Below are 18,671 nucleotides of genomic sequence, written 5' to 3' on the forward strand. Positions count from 1 at the left end.
AGACGCAGATCGAGACAAAATCATGTTCAGTTGGGACTCTCTCTGTTTCTGTCTGTCTGCCAGTCTGTCTGTCTTTCTGTCAGTTAGGGTGGCAGGCTGGCCAAACTCAATCTCTCTGGCTTGCGTTGACCTGAAGTTGCCTAACAAGCGTTCAATGCAAAGGATCCAAGAGAGGCAGGTTTTCAAAAACATGAAGGCTGTTAACATACAGCCAGGGAAATATCAATGATTGGTAAATTAATTAATAAATAGCAATTATATAAAATAATTCAACATACAGCTTGGATTGCAGGCTGCAGATGGAACAGACAGCTACCCAGGTTTGATACTGAGAACGAGATCAGATTTACAGACTGATGCCATGGTGCAGATGGCAATGTGGCATCAGCCATGTACAATAAAAAAGTGAGATCTACAAAAATGTTAAAAGGGCTCAACTGGGGCAAAAACAAATTGACTCATCCCCCTACAGTAACATCCCAAGTTAAGCCTATAAAATATGTATATGCTTGTCTGAAAGGAACACTACATATTATAAACAGTGTATATTGTGAAAAGTCATGGAATTGTAGACAGATGATAGTGTATTACGGTAATAAACCCCCATATTTCATAGGTTAAGTCATACAACAATTAAAAACATCATAACATTTGCAATGCAAAATGTAATTTAAACCCGCACGTATTGCAATGGGTTGGTCTTCTTAAGCATAATTAACCAGTACAGGGTCTTCATAGTCCCGTAAAAATCTCGCCTGAAATGTTACATGTATTTTTGATAAATCGAGAGTTTATCGGGTTATAGACAAACGCACAGACATGCCTACAGGAGGCTAGCCGTGTATGACAAAGTTTGGTGAAATGGTGCAATATCAAGACGGCTACCTTGTTCAACGTGTAATGTTTGATAGACAGAACGACAGACAGACACGATCTAAAAACAACAATGACAGATGTTTTGTTCCGTATAGAAACATAATACTATCAAGTTTGTCTGACCATATCTTTTCTCTACTCTATATAACTTATTTGCAAATGAATACCTGACGCAATGGTTGGTACATGGATTGTACGCATTTAAATAGCGAGGCTCTACGCCGTGCTGTCATCGGCATGGAACGTACCAACAACTCGGGAGGGGGGGGAGATAAACATACCTGTAAACAAAATACATGGCTCTATGCATTTGAAACGAGATAATTAATTTGATACTAATATGATATCCTGCCTTTGTCGGTAAATTTTGATAAATACGGGGAAATATTATTTTTTGAAGTTGTGGGCTCCCCCGTGCGTGAATGAGGTGAGTTGGTTGGCCCTATTTCTTTCCTTTCCTCTTCAGCTAGCAAACGGCGAGTTGTACCACTTTACTCTCGGCACCGAAAACCCTGAAAAACAGGTAATTGTGAGTACAACGAAATGGGACTAGGGTGCGTGGAGAACCGGTCTAGCAGTTGGGTGGGCAAATTAATTTTCTATGTTTTTGTTTGCCATTGCCGCTGGCAAAACTAGCCTGTCATATCTTCACGCGGTGTGCGTGGAGCCAGGGGCCGTCTGTAAGGAGTAGTCCGGTTAGGATCGTAAGAGGACACTGCCACGAAATAAATACGTCCGAAAAATGATCGGTCTAGCATTGTGAAATGCGTTGTTTGGTATTTGTAATGACATGCTGTATACGGCTTATAAGAGTTTGTCATGAATGATTCATGCAGTGTGCTTTTATAAAGGTGAGTGCCAGAGCCGTACGCAAGGGAGTGTCGCAAAAGTCCCGGCCCTCACGTTGCCTTCAGTTATATATTTATTGCTATATATAGATAGCATGGTAAAACAGCGAGGTATAGATAAATCTGAAGAAGGCAGAAACCGAAACGGTTTAGCCAGTATTTAAAATAGCAAATTATCGGTTATCTTTCTTCTTCATTGACTATGTCTATTGATCGAGCACTTTTCCTTGGTTATAGATCCATTTTGTGTATTCTCAGATTTTATGGCCGCGTCATCATGATACGTGAATTATTTATTATAACAGAAATCTGTTGTGGTCTGCAGTATTCCCAGATTGTGGTTTGATGTACCGTATTGTAGGGATTCTGTCAATTTACGGACCCCACATTTTTAAACAAATCGGTTTAGGCTGCCACAATCACTCAAAAATGAGGGTTTGACCTGAGCCGCTTCACAGTAGTTCTCAATACCGCGCGTAATTAACCTATTCATTGTGACGAATTTAATGAAGTAATTAATGTATTTTTATTTTCCTGTTTACATTTTGCCATTGCTGAGGAGAGCTCTTAATTCAAACTTTGGCAAAATTGCTTCTGACTATTTTCTTTTCAACTTTTTAATAAAAGCTGCCCAGACTGTGACTGAGGAGGGGGCTTTGATAAATCATAACTCGCTGCAGTGATTATATTTTAATAGTGCTGCATGGTCCGATTATTCAGATTGAGCGCTCCGCTGAAATCGGGTGCTTGCAGTCAGGTGAAGGTCTTCATTTTCTTTTTGTGTTCACCTCACTGTTTTCTCTTTTCCCCTTTTCAATGCTTACAAAAAAGGTGAAAAGGTAAGTATTATAACCTTTATGTAGGCTTTTCTATAACTGCTCAGTTGAACAGGTGGAAGTAGCTTTCTGTAGTAGTCATGAGGGACTGGGCTATAGTAATGCAGAAATAAAGGAGCCCAGGTCAGGTTTCAGCAAATTAACAATTGTAAGGTAGCCTTCCTTTGCCTGTTATGCTGGGATTACAATTGAATTACGGCTATACTTGCAGTACTGTGACAAAACAAAGGCATGCATACATTGCTTAAAGTTAGGTTGCTTTTTTATTTATTTTTTCATTCTTTTAAAGTTGATATGTATAGCAGCACCATAACTTAAAAATAACTAAAGAAAATAGTGCTCCCCTTTTAGAAGGCAGCCCTTTTATACTTTGTATGTTGGAAGGCGGCATGCTTGTGGCTCCCATTTGCCCCATAAATTTCACTAGGAATTTCATTCTCATTAGAAGACATAACTATAGCTCCCGACTACAGCGTTATGAAGGGGGAGCACTGCATTGCCAGTCCCAGCCTGTGTCCCCTCTGCAGCAGTACTGCTGTTCAGCATTTTAACACCAGCCCTGCCTCCGGTATTTGAGCTGTACAAGCAGTGGGGTTGTACTGAGCTTCTCCATTCCAATCCTCACGGTTCCCAACGCTAGCCTATAGTTGGATGTTAAATCGAAGGCTACAGACTGGAGTTAAGTGCTCTAGAAAATGGCCTAAATATCTAATCTCTGAGTTCTTAACAACCGTAATGTATATCATTATGGGTAGCTATAAAGCTCTGCGTTTGAGACGCCTCCCTCATCCATTCAGCATAGTGTGACTCTGTGATTGTATTTCAGAGTGCTGCATGTGTCGATTTATTTGGATGGAGCCCCTAACAGAAAAGGGGTGTTTGCAATCAGGTGAAGGTAACTGGTGTTGATTGAGCTCATTTATCATTCAAAGTGAAACAAGTGAAGAAACAGCTGCTTGGATTTCTGTTGATTGCTGCTTTTCTTAGACTCTGTGGAGAAAAGCAATCCTGACAAATCCAGGCAGCTGTTTCTTCACTTGTTAAACCTGGAATTGTCAATGTGCCCAGTCAACGCCAGTGACCCTTGCCTGATTTCTGTGGAGAGCTCAACATGTATTCAGTAGTCTATATATGCCAAAGCATGTTTTCACAATTCAAGAAATTGCTTTCTCAAATAGAACAACGTTCTCAAATATAATACTAGAGCTGCATGCACCCCACCCCCCACCCCTGTGTGCAGTTTGATCTAGTGTTAGGCCATGTGGTATTGGTATCATCAGTGGATACTTTGTTTTCATGGCCTTTTCAATGCCAGTACCAAAATTCAGCACTCTACATCGGCTAGAGAAACCACTGTGTGTGGATGTTAACCCAAGCAGCTTTAGGCATGCCCTGTATGTATTGTTTGTTGTAGTGTTTATTTTTTGTGCACTTTCTATTTAATTTGTTAGTTTTTTTTTTTTTGGTCACATTGTCATCATGATTTCTGTTAAATTGCATTTCCTGTTTATTTGCTTTTCTATTTCTGTGGGATTGAATTTTTTTTTCTTTTTCAGTGGCCAGCTGTGGTTTGGCTTATAAATGGAGGAAAGGGGTGGTAGTTTTTCCCTCCATACCAATAACCCTAAAAATGATAATACTTATAACAAAAGAAAGTAATGGCTGTTTTCACAAACCTTGAATAGCTCCAGATATTAATAGTAGGTTTAATTTGGTTCTAGGAGTTACCATACTGTAATGCTAAATGTGTCACACCCTAGTGCCAGCCTACCATATATATACAGTACTGCCATAGACATACTGCTATGGCCAAAAGTTTTGCATCACCTAGAATGATTGGATTTGAGGATTTTTTTATTTATTTGGAAAATAAAGATAATTGTAGATCTTTTATTTAACATCATGTACTCTTAGAAACTACAAAATTATATCACAAAAGTTTACCGGATGCCATAATAATAGTACAGTATTTAATGTTAGATTTTGTTTTAGACTTTTTTTTTTCGTTAAGTATTTGGTAAAACTACAAAGTGATAAGTAATTCAACATGTTAACATAACGTTATTCAGCAGGTTTCATTCGACTTTATGAAGCAAACTGAGAATTCTGTAGGGTGATGCAAAGGTTTTGGCCATGTTTGTAATATACACAGACATATACTGTCAAATCTGGCTTTGGGGTGTCATACGTTCCCTTTGTCACTGGTAAGCAAAAAAAGGTTAATCATTTTAATGGCTGTGTTAGTGTTTTGCTTCCATATACTTTTTTGTTGCAAAAAGCTTTCTTATTCATCATCCCTGTTGGAAAATATGTATTGGGTTTGATCCAGAAGTGGGGTTTTAGGACTACATTCCTAAATGTACTAATGCCCTAATTTTATGCAAGTTATGTAATGTTGAGCAGCAAGTACAATTCGGATAATGCCTTTTTCACACTTGTCTTAAGCATAATTCCCTGTAGAAAGCTAATTACGCAGCCTAGAAACTATGTCTCGCGACTTCAACCTTTCAACTGTGAAGGCAAAAATTGTCTTTAATTGATTTTTTTTCTTGATGGTGAGAGCCCAGACTTCTGGATCAAATCTACAGTGTTTTCCTCTGCATGTCTAGTAAAATGAATTGTAATACTAGTGCTACTGCAGCCAGTCCATATCACTCTGCTTGTCTCCTCTTAATGCTACGCTTTGGAACAAGATGAACATGCAGCCGCACCCCTACCTGCTGAAGACTGTTTGGATGGACAAGCCCAAACACGACGAGGCAGAGAGTCGCTACCATGAGGAATGCACCAAGTCTGCTTCGCTGGAGGGGGGAGAGAAAACTAGGGTCGAGAAGCAGGAGGAGAGCTTCACCACCAGTAGTGGTTGGGAGGTTCAGGTATCTTCACCAGAAAGCCTCAACGGAGAGCCGACCAAGAAGAAGCAAAGAAGACGCAAACGATCGCCTAAAATCAAGAGCCAGCAGGCCGGGCTTGGCCAGGCGTTGACTGCAATGATGTCTGAAACCATCTGGTTTGAGAAATCCCGTTTTGAGGAAGCAGAGTGTGCTTATCAGAAGAAGCTGGCGGATTATTGCTCCCACTCTGCTCTTCCAAAGGCCCTGGAGCCTAAGCTCCAGGCAAAATCTAATGTGGCACACTGCAGAAACAGGGATGTCGTTGCCTGCCACCATGTAGTGGACTGCGTCTGGGTCAACAAGCCTGCTTTTGATGACGCAGAGTGCAGTTTCATGGAGAGATTGCTTCCTTGCTCCACCCCAACCTCTCTGGCTATTGCGCCCCTCACAGCTGGTCCAACACCTGCTGCCATGCAAATCCCGGATGACGAGGGTTACCTGACCGCTACCCCAACGCCTGCTACGCCGGGTCTTTCCTTCCTGGATCAGTCAAACAATACTGCTCCGGTTCTACCCGCTCCCACAACCCATTCCATCAACGGGATGCCCCAGATCCCCAGCTGCCTACGACAGCTGGCCTCTGGGGTGTGGCTGGAGAAGCCAATATACGATCAGGCTGAGAAGAGTTACTATGAACGCCTCTGCGATGGCTTTCCCCCTGCAGCCTCAATGCAGAAGGGGAGGAAGAACAGGAGGAACAAGAAGGTCAGCAAGGAAGCCGGAGCATGCAACCATGCATCGGGGTCCGCGAGTAATAGCGGGTTTGGTTTCTCTGCGATGGTGGCTGACAGTAATGGCAGCATTTTGCAAGGGACCGAAGATGATGACGGACGGCTCATTCTAAAGGCTAAAGAAGCAGAGAGTAATGCGATATCTGTGTCTCTCTTTGTCCATGGCCACGTTGCCAAGGCATCGGTTCGGTTCTTCCTGCATCAGGACAGCGAACGTGTGTGGCTCAGCAAGCCCCTGTTTGATGCCGCGGAGAAGAGGCACTACGAAGCAGTCTCTGATCAAGCCAGCAGGTCCAGCACTAGACTGACTGTGGAGACCTCAATGCCAGGGCTGGCTGCTCCGGCACCCAGGCAGCAAGCAAAGTAGGACAGTTTCTGTTCATTCAATCCTTTTGCTCTCCTACGGTTGTATCTTACACCATAATTTTGTTCATTTCCTATACTATACACACCCAGGCACAATGCTGGTTTCAGATGTGTAGTTTTGAAAGAAGTCTATGTTTTGGCAAACCTATTGTCATTTTAAAACATACCTGGTATTGCACTAGATTAAGGAAGTCTTGGTTTACAGGCTTTCCTTAAGACAGTCTTGCGCTTTAGTTAAATCTTTCTCAGTGTCTTCAATGAGTATTGATTCACATAAGTAATTAGCCTAAGTAGAGAATATTTCAATAATCAGGTGCCAGGAGTTTGAGCAATCAGGCCCCTGTTGATTTTTCTCATGCCTGATTGTTCATACTCCTGGCAACCTACCTGGTCATTTCATTTTGGTAGTTTTACTTAAACAAGGGGGGCTCTGAAACCCAAGACTGGGTGCAGCAGAGCTGGTGCGACTTTCAAACCCTGGTGCTCCACCATCTAGAGGGGAAAGCAGCAGATATAAAACAAACCGCTGAGGCAGGCTGCTCTAATCTGATGTGTTGGAGTTTTTTTCTGTCTCTGTTGGCTTTTAGAGTAGAACAGAACAGTCAATGTTAGGTGGGGAGGAGAGGAGGTTATTTAAATTGTTTGTCTGCACTGGAGCAAAACCCATTCTGTTTGTATTTAACAGTGTAATGCAGCTCTCTATTTCACTATCAGACTTGGTGAATGGCCCTTCCTTGTACAGTAAAATAGTGCTTCTACAATGTACTGTCAGCATGGCCTAACTGAAATATTAAGTGAGCACTGTATAGCATAGCTGTGACCTGTTGCCACAACACCAGAGAGATTCTGATTTAATAACTATATATAGAATATTTTAATAGGATTTTATTTCAATAGAACTTTCAATAGAACTTTTTCCTTTTTAAGGTTTTGGAAAATGAAAAAGTTGAGATTGTTTAGCCTGTTGAATTAGACCTTTTCTAAGTCTTTAATACCTGCAAAGCAGGCAAGATCTCTGTTTCCTCTGCTTAGAGGACAGCTGCTGTTTGGTTGGGGGCTCTTATAATAGCCAGTCTGACCCTTCTGACATCTGACTAGGTTACGATCCAGGGCAGTACAGATGCATCACTGATCTGAGCCCAAAACTATGATCCTTTACTTTATTTTTATTCTACAGCATAACTAGTCACCCATTAGAATTGTTCAACTTTTTATTTCCATTAAATGCTTGGGGATTCATCTGAAATTAGAGCAGAGCACTTCTTACTGTACCAGGGTCTGTTGGCATAAAGGGGTGCAGTCCTGGGTGAATACTTTGGGTAGGCAAAGTGTGACATGAAAAGAGAGACAGGGTCACCTGTACCTGTTAACTTTATTACCGATTGTATTTTAATTTAAAAGAAAAGAGCACAGTACGGTAGTTAATGTAGCATAAGACGACTTAAAATAAGATGCATTGGAATGTCCTAGAGTCTGGTGCTTTTGATGAGTGGCTTTGTGATTTAGAATACACAGCTTTGTTGTTCCAGGGCCCCCTTAGCTTAAAGGTGTCTTTCTTCAAAGCAACTTTCCATGTGAAACAGACCTTCCAAGTTCATCCTGTGTCATTGCCTAACTCTGAGCAAGCTCAGACTCCTCCAGTTTCTTTTGAAGGCATGCCATGTAAGTTCACTCTGGTTGGTGCACTTGGCTAGCAGTGACACCTTTTAGCTTGTTGATATTTTAATTAATTGGATGCATTGCTCGCCAAATAAATGGGATCCAACTGTGATCTAGTTTATTGGACTGTAATGTGCCTGTGAGACTACACCTTTTAAAGGAGTATTGTCCTGGGAGATGTGTGTTGAACTGCAGAGCGCTGCTAACTGTGCTCTCCTCTTGAACCTGGGCAGCACCATGAGCGCAGAACACCTGGCCCAGGAGAACATCTGGTTCGACAAGTACCGGTACGACGATGCCGAGAGACGGTACTACGAGCAGCTGAACGGACCCATCTCCGCCACCCCTGCGGGCCGCACTCAGACTGCACAGGTATGCCTCAGGACACCAGGGAGAAGAGGGCAGGGGGGGAACGACCCAGCGAGGGATTCTCCGAGTTCAGAGTTTAAACCAGCGGTGGTAGATTGTGTTTAGCTTCCTCCCCGAGGTGTACATGAGACAGATTTAAATAAGCTTACACTGCACACATTCTACTGTATAAACACTACAGCTGACTTATTCTGACATGCATATCTTTCATTGGGAAAACATTTAAACTCCCTATTGCATCCCTAGTTAAAACTTTTTTAAACTTAATCATTGTCTAAGATGGAGGTCAGCTGTAGTGTTTATACAGTCTGATCTATTTATTAAGTCCTTTCCATATTCATGGTTGTACTCATCCACATTTAGGATGCGGTGCATTGTGAAAAGAAACTAACAATTATAAAATCAATAAATGTAAATCGGTCAATACCGTAGCAGTGCAATTCCACTGACTCACTCTTAATGGTTGGTGTTCTATGATGAGGTACAATAAACTGTGCCACCTGTACAACTGCAGTACATTTCAGGTAAAGTTTAATTGCCAGTCTGTTTTGTTTCAGCTTTCACTGTCATTTTATTATTTTTGTTTCTTTTTTTTTTCTGGTTTGCCTATTTTGCCAAAGGGGAAGCAGACATACCTGCTGTGCTATGTTCGTGCTGCCAGTGCCTGGCCAACGTGGTTGCTTGCTACATATAGTACAGTGAAAATGTCTGACAATCTTGGTGGTGTTTTGGCATGTGAAATCTTATATAAACATTGCTTTGCACGTCTTCCACTTTTGTAATTTTAATTTTACTTTCATTTATTTTAAACGACTTAATTTTGTCTGAAATGAATACAGCTGTTGAAATGTAAAATCACGATGACTGGGGTCTGTCTCCTGTGTGTTAAGCCGCTCAGCTTCGTCTCTCTCCTGTATGGTGGCTAGGCTCTATTGGAGACCCATCTTTCCTCCCTTTCTTCTGGCTTCACTGCTGTACCGTGCATGCATGATGAGACGACAGATATTCACCTGTACCAGCACACCGTAGTTAAGTGATGCTGTAGCGCATTGCAATGTTTAAACAATCGGTCATTAGCCGCTTCATTGTTATCACCGTGAACTAGCTGACACAGCCCTTCAGAACTCTATTGTGTGCGCTTGCTTTATGTAATTCTGTTGTGATCAGCTGCTGAATTTAAAGCAATGCAAAATCAACACATCCCCATATGACTATTGGATACAGTGCATGCAGTTTACTGTCAAAATGCCAGCCCAGCTGTGAATTCAATGTTTTTGTGATTCAGAACTATAGCTTTATGCAGAACTAAAACTTGACCGTTCTCTTTTGTGCTGTTGTGTTTTTATTTATTTTTTTGTTTTTTAAATGAGCAAAGCTCTTAATGCTGAAGATAAACCATGGCTTTTTACAAAAGGTTGTTGGCCTTTTAATTCTGTTGCTATTTATTAATTTGTTGTTTTATGGTCATATATTAAAATACCATACTGCATCTGGAAAGAGTCTGGGCTGAAGGAGCATGATGTTTAATTGTGTGTGAAGTTCAAGTTTGTAGCAGCTGAGCTGAGGAAGTCCTTCAGCTTGACCACTGGACATCCTGATTTGGAAACTGTGACCCGTTGGCATGGTTAATACGTGTTTGCTGCGTTGTATTGGGTAGAGCAGGGCCTGGGTTTGTAGGCCCTACAGTGGAGTGAATGGAGTCTCTGTGCAGGCCCTGGTAGGGACTCTGCAGCAGTAGCGTGACTGGTTTGTTCTGCAGAGTCATTTGCCTGGTTGTGTTTGACTTCCTTCTTTCTGCCCCTCTTCCCTCACCCCCCCGCAGGAGAACGGAGCAAATACAATCCTGCAAGACATTGCCAGAGCCAGGGAGAATATCCAGAAATCGTTAGCCGGAGTGAGTACTGTGCTCTCTCACCCTAGCAGGCTCTCCCCCATCTGTCCTTGTCATTCACACCCCTCCCCCTCATTCTCATACCTCCGTGCATGAAGCGTGACCCACTGAAACACTCCTCGCACACATGTTCTGCTCTGTGGACGTCCACGGCCCACACTTTCACAATTCTAGCACTCCTAATCAGTTCCAGTAGAGCAGAAGGAACTGATTTTTAGTTTAATTTTATTGGGCTTGTGCGAGACCTTATTTTCCCCCACTGGTGCTTGAGCCCCAGCGCACTCCCTGAATCTCCGCCTGTGCGCCTATTATCAGTGATTTTAAAGCCTAGTTTTCAAATGAACTGATTATCACTCACCAGTACTGTATTGGTATAAGAAGTGTGTTTTTAAAAAAAGTAATTTCAGCTTTGAAGCACTTAAAATATGCTGACGGTAACGTAAACAAAAGCAAGCTACAGACAGAGTCCTAAACGTGTTGGTTTATAAATAAGAACTTAACTATTATGAATATATTGTGTTATTATTTTTTAATCAACATACTACAGTAATGTTCATTATGGTAATTGCTTGTTTAATGTTTAGTAAAACGTGACCTATTTGACCTCTTAAATACAACCGTCCCCTTTGCTAATGACATCTTCAGTCAGGGTCGTAACCAGTGTAAATCTCAACGTTTTTGTAAAATGAATTTACACTTCAACAGATGCATTGCAGAGGAGATGAAGGGAGATTTCAGTTCCGAGTGACTGTTTTCTAAGCATTATTTGTGAATGCTTATTCACCAGTGTGCACCCCGTTAAAAGGTTGACTTCCCTGCATTTTTTTTTTTTTTTTTTTTTTAACGCAAGACTGAACGTGAGAGTATATGTGTAAATTTGTTAAGTACTTGCCCAGAGGACTACTGAGACACAGACATCAGCTAGTCCTCATTAGATTTAATTTGCCTCGGGCGAGAATGAGCTTGTAACTCTGCATTACTCACTCATGCATACAGTGTGCGTAGAGTCCCACTCCTCCATTCCTAGCGATGTCCCTTCTGATCACAAAATGTACTGGAATTAAACAAAGGCGTGTCTTGAAAATTAAATAAGGGACTCATGTGCCATTATGTAAATATGACTTTGGGTAGTTGAGTTAGTGAGTTTTCAGCCTGGTTGTAGTATTGATTGCAATTTACTGTCCCACTAAAACCATTGTCATCAGTTTACGGCTCCCAGGATAGTTTTAGAAGCTTATCACCTGTGTGTGTGTCTGAGCTGTGTTTGTTTGTTGCCTGCTTGCTTTATTCCTCTGCTGTGAGATGGGGAAACTGATTTCAGATTTGGCGGAATGTCATTTTATTTATCTGTTGAATCAGTATTGTGGTGACTAGTCACTTAAACTTGTGTGTTGATTTTAGGAGGCTGAATGATTGCTTGGTAGCACTGATGAATTTGCACCCCAGTGCTGTGGTGTGTGTGTGATAGCACAGTGTGTGCCTTGCTTTGAGTGGAACATCTAAATGCTCAAGGGAGAGGCACAAGAGCAGTGCTTTGTTTGTTTGCTTTTCTTAAGATTCAGCCATGCATCTCTTCTTGCAATAATGGACAGGTGTGATTTGGTTTATTTTGGGGGAAGGGGGATTTCTTTTTTTAAATGTAATATGTAACCTTCAATCTGCATGCGGTTACTGTTCTGTGGTGCATGTAGTTTGCCTCTCCTGGTTCTGCGGCTTTTTGTCTTTTTCTTTTGCTGTCATTGGCTTTTAAGCAACTCTTACACCTCCACCCCCCCTCGCCCCCGTCCACTTTCCAGCTGAAGACCACCTTACACCCCACTGGAACCCCCTCTGTCTCTGCAAAGCACCCCCGCCACTCTGCTCGGTCTGTAAGTGCCCTTTCTCCCTTTTAGCATGCTGTTTTCCATGTAATTTCATTATTTATTAAACCAGGTGAAAACCCTTCAAGACCGGAGCCTCATTTACCAGGGACTTTCAGTTAAATCAATCAGCAACTCTACAGAAGCAGCAGCAGAATTTAGAATTTAAATGCATTGTATTAAAAAAAAAAAAACAAACACAGGTTATAGTTCTGTGTCACACAAACGGATCAGGTCAGTCTACATCTCAGCAGCTACAACATACAAAACACGCCTGGTATTCAAAGTGGATACAAAGTCTAGTTTTGAGGTTTGCAGGAAACTGATTCCAGGCTCAAGGTAGTTAGTATGGAGACGATTTTGTACCAAACTGCTTGAACCTTTGATGCCGTTGTTTTTTTTTTTTTTTTAGAACGCATGCTGGAATTCATTTGTGTTGTGAGCTCAAGTTATTATTCTACCACACCCCCACAGGGAGGCTATTGATCGCTGTAGACTGTAATAGTCTAGTTGTTTTAGCCCTACATTGAAGAAAGGAGATCCTGTCTGGATGCTTTTTATTAGGACCTGTCTACAGGATTTGGCATCGCCCTGGCAGGGGCCTGTTCTGGTATACCCCAGTCCCTTCCAACACCTTGTGGAGTCTGTGCCATGTTAGTGATGTGATCGGGATAAACAGTGGCCCTACCTGATTCTGTGGAGGACCCAGGACAGTAGCCAGACAGTAAAATTAGAGCTCACTATTCAGTTATTTATTCAAGTTTATTCAGAGTTTGAGGAAGTATATAGTTTAATAATAAAGTAATATGAAACTTTGCTTGGGTTTCTTGTTAGAGGTTCAAGAAGTCTTGAGGAGACAGAGGTAAAAGTACAGGAAGCCATTCTAAAGCTCGGGGAAGCCTGATCTTTTTTTGCCAAGAGCAAACCATGGTGATTACCAGGCTGGCCCAAGAGACCCACTGCCATGTACCTGTTCTGCTCCCTGCTTCCTTTCTCTGTGCTTTTCATAAGGCTTCTTTTTCAGCGTTTAGTTTTCAGAGGCTCACAATATACCGTAATAGACTTTTTAGGGTAATGTATTTGACTGCGGTTCATCACTGGAACCCCACGAAATCTTCCAATTTTATACAACAAATTTCACCAGGAGTTGTTTCTTAGTGTTTTGTGAGCCCCTGGAACTAAAGCATTAACATACTTCTTGTAAAGCAAGGCAAGTGGTCTCCATCACTGTGGAGCTGCTGTTTGTATGCTCTTCCTCTTTCCCCTGCCATGCTTGGGTATGAGAACAGAAGGTATGCTCATAATAGCACTCCCTCTATTTCACAAGTTCAGTTTATTTCCATGCTGGCTCCTGATCATTTCCATAAGACTTCATTGAGAGTTCTGAAACCCAGGACTGGGTGCAGCAGGGCTAGCATGAGTTTCTTACTCTTGAATGTTTTGTGTTGCAGAGTGCTGGGTGTACCGCTGGAGAACAGAGCGAGCTGGTGTCCCGGATCAGCAGCCTGGAGCTGGAGAACCGCAGTCTGTACAGCGGTAATAGTCTAAACTTCAATAGTCCCTTTCTGTCTAAATCAGCACATACTGTTTTACTCAAAGGTCCCTACGTCATAGCACTTGTGTTCTTGAAGCAAAAACTGAATGTGATTCTCTCTTAGACACAGGGCAGTCTTGGCCTGATCATCCAACTGCATTAAAAACATCTCTATCAATCATAAAAGGGATGGAAATAAGATTTCAGTTTCATAGCAGTTTCACCCATTCCTGATTTTGCTAAGAGTTTGATTAGCTACAGTATATAGATAACAAGCTTAAACTTGTGGTAAAACCACTGCTATGCAATGATAGTCTTATTTTAATCCCTGCCATCTATTTAAATCTCGATTTATTATTTTTTTTAAGAACTTGTTTGAAAACCACATGCTATTGTTACACTGAAGTGCACTTGTGTTTTGCAATTGTTCTGTGAATGGGCACTATATTGTTAGATAACTAATTTGTAATATGGAATGTAACTTGCGTGGACTTGCCTCTTGGGATCTCCTGCGGACAATCCTTGCAAATGACCACAGGAGTTTCTGGAACACCGCAAATCATGACCGCAAGGATGGAAACAGTATTCTCATTGCATAGCAGTTTCCTGGTTTTACTAGAGTTTGGTAAAACCCACCCTGAGCTTGGTACCTATACGCTGGGGGTAATCAAGCTCATAATAAAACCTGGATTGGAAAAACTCTTAGATTTGGAAAGCACACAGACTCAAAAACATAAGTTTAGCAAGTATGCATGCTCAAGACCGGTTTTGTGATGCATGTTAGAAATTCAGCGGGTGTTTTACAGTAGCTGCCCGAGCAAGTGTTGATATAGCTGATATACGGGGTAGTTAAAAAGTAAGTGTGGTAAACTTACTTTTGAATCACCCTGTACTTTAGTAGTCTTCTGCCGTGTGCAGTGCTGGCTGTAAATATGTAAGATTAAACGTTTTAAGCCTTTTCTGTAGGTGGTTTTCAGTTTTAAACTATCCAGACACATTGTCAATGTAAATCAACATGAGAAAATAATTTTTATTTTTGGTAATATTCAGTACTTTTCAAATTTGACTTTTTTTTTTTTCATCCAGTAATTTAAACTCTTTTACTATGTGTCCTGATCCTGTAAATGAATTAACTTGTGCAATATACATTCCGTTAAAAGTTGTAGTAAAATTCTATAGCCATTTAAGTTTTTTATATTGGTTTACCATTTTATACCTTTTACAGCCTTAATTTAAATAAAACATACATTGTTTATATCAAGAGGTGGAAGAGTCATTTCAGTGCGAAATGATCTTTTTCCTTGCAGTGGTGGAAGACCTGAGACTGGCCATCTCAAAGCTGGAAACTCGCGTGTCACAGCTGGAGAAATCACCAGCAGGGGGCAGACCTACCCTTGCAGCAGCAGCAGCACCCTGCACCAAGGTAGGCTCTCGCTATCTGCGTTACATCCCTAGGGCTTGAAACATACCAGCCCTGGTGCACCCAGTCCTGCAGGCTTTCAAAACTCCCCTTGTTTGGCTATATTCTTGAAATGAGAGAGTCAGTCACGCAGACAGACGAACTCGCACTAAGCTTGCTTTACAGAGTCCTGGGTTTCAGAATGTCCCTGGTATAGGTATGTTCTTGAAATGACCAGATGCCAGGAGTTTGAACAATCAAGCCCCTGGTAGATCTGCTCCGAATTCCAATCTCACCAGATGAGAGTTGTTCATGCAGCTGTAAGGGATGGGCGGTTTACTGAACATCAGACTCCAGGCTTCTGAGCATTTAAATGTTATAATTCATTGAAGGTAGTTCTGAAACCGACAACTGGCTACAGCAGGGCTAGTGTAAGACTCCTGGAGACAGTGCTTGAGTGAACTGACCTAGGAACTAAAGCATTAACATGCTGAGCATCAAAAGCAATGTATGACTTTTATATTTGGATAAAATTCTCTAGATGTGATTTGAAAAATGACAAACTCTCTTTTAGAGCAGGTGCAGTGACTTTTTTTATTATGTTGATTAACAACTGACATCACAAAAATGCTGCAAAATGATCTGTTGATCTTAGGCAGGTGTTGTGACTCTTGGTCTCCCAGTTCGTGGCCTGTCATTAACAGAGTGTGTCTGGTTATATCATCTAGCCAGGTTTGAAATTGCTGGCTGTGAGCACCCAAGATGGCGAGCCACAGTATGCTGCCCTAGTCCAGCCTCCAACATGCCGATTGCACAAAGGCACTGCTCTTTTGACAAACGCCACATAGTTTGTTTTTTTTTCGTTATTTTTAATTTTTTTTTTTTTTTAAATCTTTTTATTGTGTTTTATTCAAGCTTGCAAATCAACAGCTGAAATCACTCTATATATCCAGTGTCCAATCAGCTGTCTCACTAATTAGGTGATTAAGTGCATATGCTTCAGTCATAGTCACTGAAGCGTGTCATCGTCAAGGATGAATGATCGAGTGATTTTAAAAAGAAACCAAAAACATTTTGTCGACGTCCATCATTTGCCTTATTTGTTTTATATGCCTTATTTGTTTTAAAAAATAAATGTGCTATAAGTTTCTTTTGATGCTCAGTATATTTCCTGTAAGGCAAGGAAAGCTTTATTTTGAAACTGCACATTTGAGACCTATGTAGTGAATGGTAAGATTTCTGAAAGCATTATTACAGGTGCTTGAATTCCAGCTGTGTGTTTTCAGTGCCAGTATGAAATGACTTGTCAGTCCCTGCAGGTGGAGGTGAAAAAGGAGGAGGTGGAAGATGATGATGATGACATCGACCTGTTTGGCAGTGACGAAGAGGAGGATGCTGAGGCAGCTCGGATCAGGGAGGAGAGACTGCAGCAGTACGCAGCCAAGAAGGCAAAGAAGCCTGCCCTCATTGCCAAGTCCTCCATCCTGCTTGACGTCAAGCCGGTACATCCTGCTCATTCCTCCCGCCTTCCTGTCTCTCTCCTGGGTTCTGTGTTGAGGTGTTGTCACCGCGTAGGGTTATCAGTAGGCTTGCTCTTGGGCTCGCAAAATAACTGTAGTAAATCATTGAACTTTGAGCATTTCACTGGGGTTCTTCATTGGAATACCATGAAACGTGTTAGTGAGGTTTCGCCACTTTCAGTTTGTCGTTTCTGACCAGCTGAGCTGACGACACACCATGATTGATGGGGCGGAGATACTGGTATTAAGTCAACAATAGGAAAGTATTGCGTATGATTGACACACACACATTTGCTGTGATTTTCCCTGTTGAAAATGCTTGCATTGAGTAGTAAAGCTATTCAATTTTCTCTGGAAGTGTCCAGATCAATTACAATAAAGCTGAAACCCTAAAATAACACGACAAAATCAATTAATCAATAAATAAAATATTTGAGTTATTAAAATATTGTATTTTTCTTTACACGTGTTTTTCTTTTGTAAGTACATGTGTATATATAGTACTATTTTCCTCAGTGGAAGGTTACTCTGAAATATTACATGTTGAAGGTAAATCCTAAGTTTTTAAAAAAAGAAAAATAATTAAATTAATAATTTTTTTAATATCGATAGAGCCCTCTCAAAGGCTCTACTGTGTTACATATGAACTTGACTTTCGTTAGCGCCTTCGGCTCGGGGCGCAGAACTCCAGTTGCGGTCATTTATCACACGGTAGAGCCTTCATCAGTGGTACTATCGCTCACATAAATCAGTTCCTGTAAGGGAAGATTTGGCCAGTCATTCTGTTCTTGGGAAGTAATCCAATTTGATTTTGTTTTATAGAAATTGTAATCCATTATGTATTTATTTTTTTAAATGATGCTACAGAGTAATTTTACTGAGATTGTTTGTTTTATTTCTCTCTTCTTCTCCTCCTCCCCCCGTCTCATCAGTGGGATGACGAGACAGACATGGTGAAGATGGAGGAGTGTGTGCGCTCGGTGCAGGCGGACGGTCTCTTGTGGGGCTCCTCTAAGCTGGTCCCAGTAGGGTACGGCATCAAGAAGCTGCAGATCCAGTGCGTGGTGGAGGACGACAAGGTTGGCACAGACATGCTGGAAGAGGAGATCACCAAGTTCGAGGACCTCGTAAGTGTCTGTCTCTCTCAATACATACCCTGGTGCAGAGCTGCCCAGCCTTTTAGAAGAGCCACACTGTTTACCTGGCAGTTTAGAAAAATTTGCTTGCACATGGTTGGCTGTTGTAAGACTTGACCACAAGCGTCAGATGTAGGTAATTTGTTCTGAGCAATTCTGAGTAATTTTTCGTCGCCCCCCCCCCCCCATATGTAACTGGTGCCTTCTCTCTGTGCTCATATCTGCGTTTTATTTTATTTTTTATATATATATAATTTTTTTTTTTTTTTTTTTTTTTCAGGTGCAGAGTGTCGACGTTGCTGCTTTCAACAAGATCTAAAAAGCCATATACTGTAATTGCCTAGGAAACTGTCACTAATAAATGGTTCAGTATTTGAGCACAAGAGCCTTATGTTTGTGTGTTTCATTGTGGTTTTATTTGGAGTCCTAGTGTCTGAAAATCCAGGATGGAGGACTGGGAGGCAGTGTGGTCTCTAGTGCTGAGAGACTGGGAGGGAAGGACACAGCATTGTCTAGTGGTTACAGCTGAGGGACTGGGAGGGAGGCAGTGTGGTCATGTGGTTGGACCCGAGAGACTGGGAGGGAAGAAGTGGCCATGGGGTTGGAGCTGAGGGACTCTGAGGGAGACAGTGGTCTAGTGGTTAGAACATACATAAAAGAAACAAGTCCTGTCTATCCCACTAAAATGACTTGTTTTAAAAGGGACTATTGCATAATTTAGTAAGGAAGCATACATTCACTTTTGAGATGTGC

At 41.6% G+C, this 18,671-nt stretch overlaps 1 protein-coding gene across 6 annotated transcripts; it reads left to right on the forward strand.

Annotated features, from left to right (window-relative positions):
* The first annotated feature begins 1,313 nt into the window (after positions 1-1,313).
* On the forward strand, positions 1,314-18,303 carry eef1db (eukaryotic translation elongation factor 1 delta b (guanine nucleotide exchange protein)). 6 transcript variants are annotated; one of them, XM_041244571.1, is made up of 9 exons: positions 1,314-1,399; positions 8,444-8,582; positions 10,402-10,473; positions 12,267-12,338; positions 13,781-13,865; positions 15,171-15,286; positions 16,573-16,764; positions 17,715-17,909; positions 18,199-18,303. In XM_041244571.1, exons 2-9 carry the CDS (start codon positions 8,448-8,450, stop codon positions 18,235-18,237), a joined length of 906 nt encoding a protein of 301 aa, XP_041100505.1. In that variant the 5' UTR covers positions 1,314-1,399; positions 8,444-8,447; the 3' UTR covers positions 18,238-18,303. The 6 variants fall into 6 exon arrangements, with proteins under 6 accessions (XP_041100505.1, XP_041100500.1, XP_041100501.1 ...); XM_041244566.1 differs by lacking the exon at positions 1,314-1,399 and adding an exon at positions 5,254-6,548; XM_041244567.1 differs by lacking the exon at positions 1,314-1,399 and adding an exon at positions 5,254-6,548 and having other exon boundaries at positions 16,582-16,764.
* Positions 18,304-18,671: the final 368 nt, after the last annotated feature.

Source organism: Polyodon spathula, chromosome 3 (assembly GCF_017654505.1).
Source record: "Polyodon spathula isolate WHYD16114869_AA chromosome 3, ASM1765450v1, whole genome shotgun sequence".
NCBI lineage: Eukaryota > Metazoa > Chordata > Actinopteri > Acipenseriformes > Polyodontidae > Polyodon > Polyodon spathula.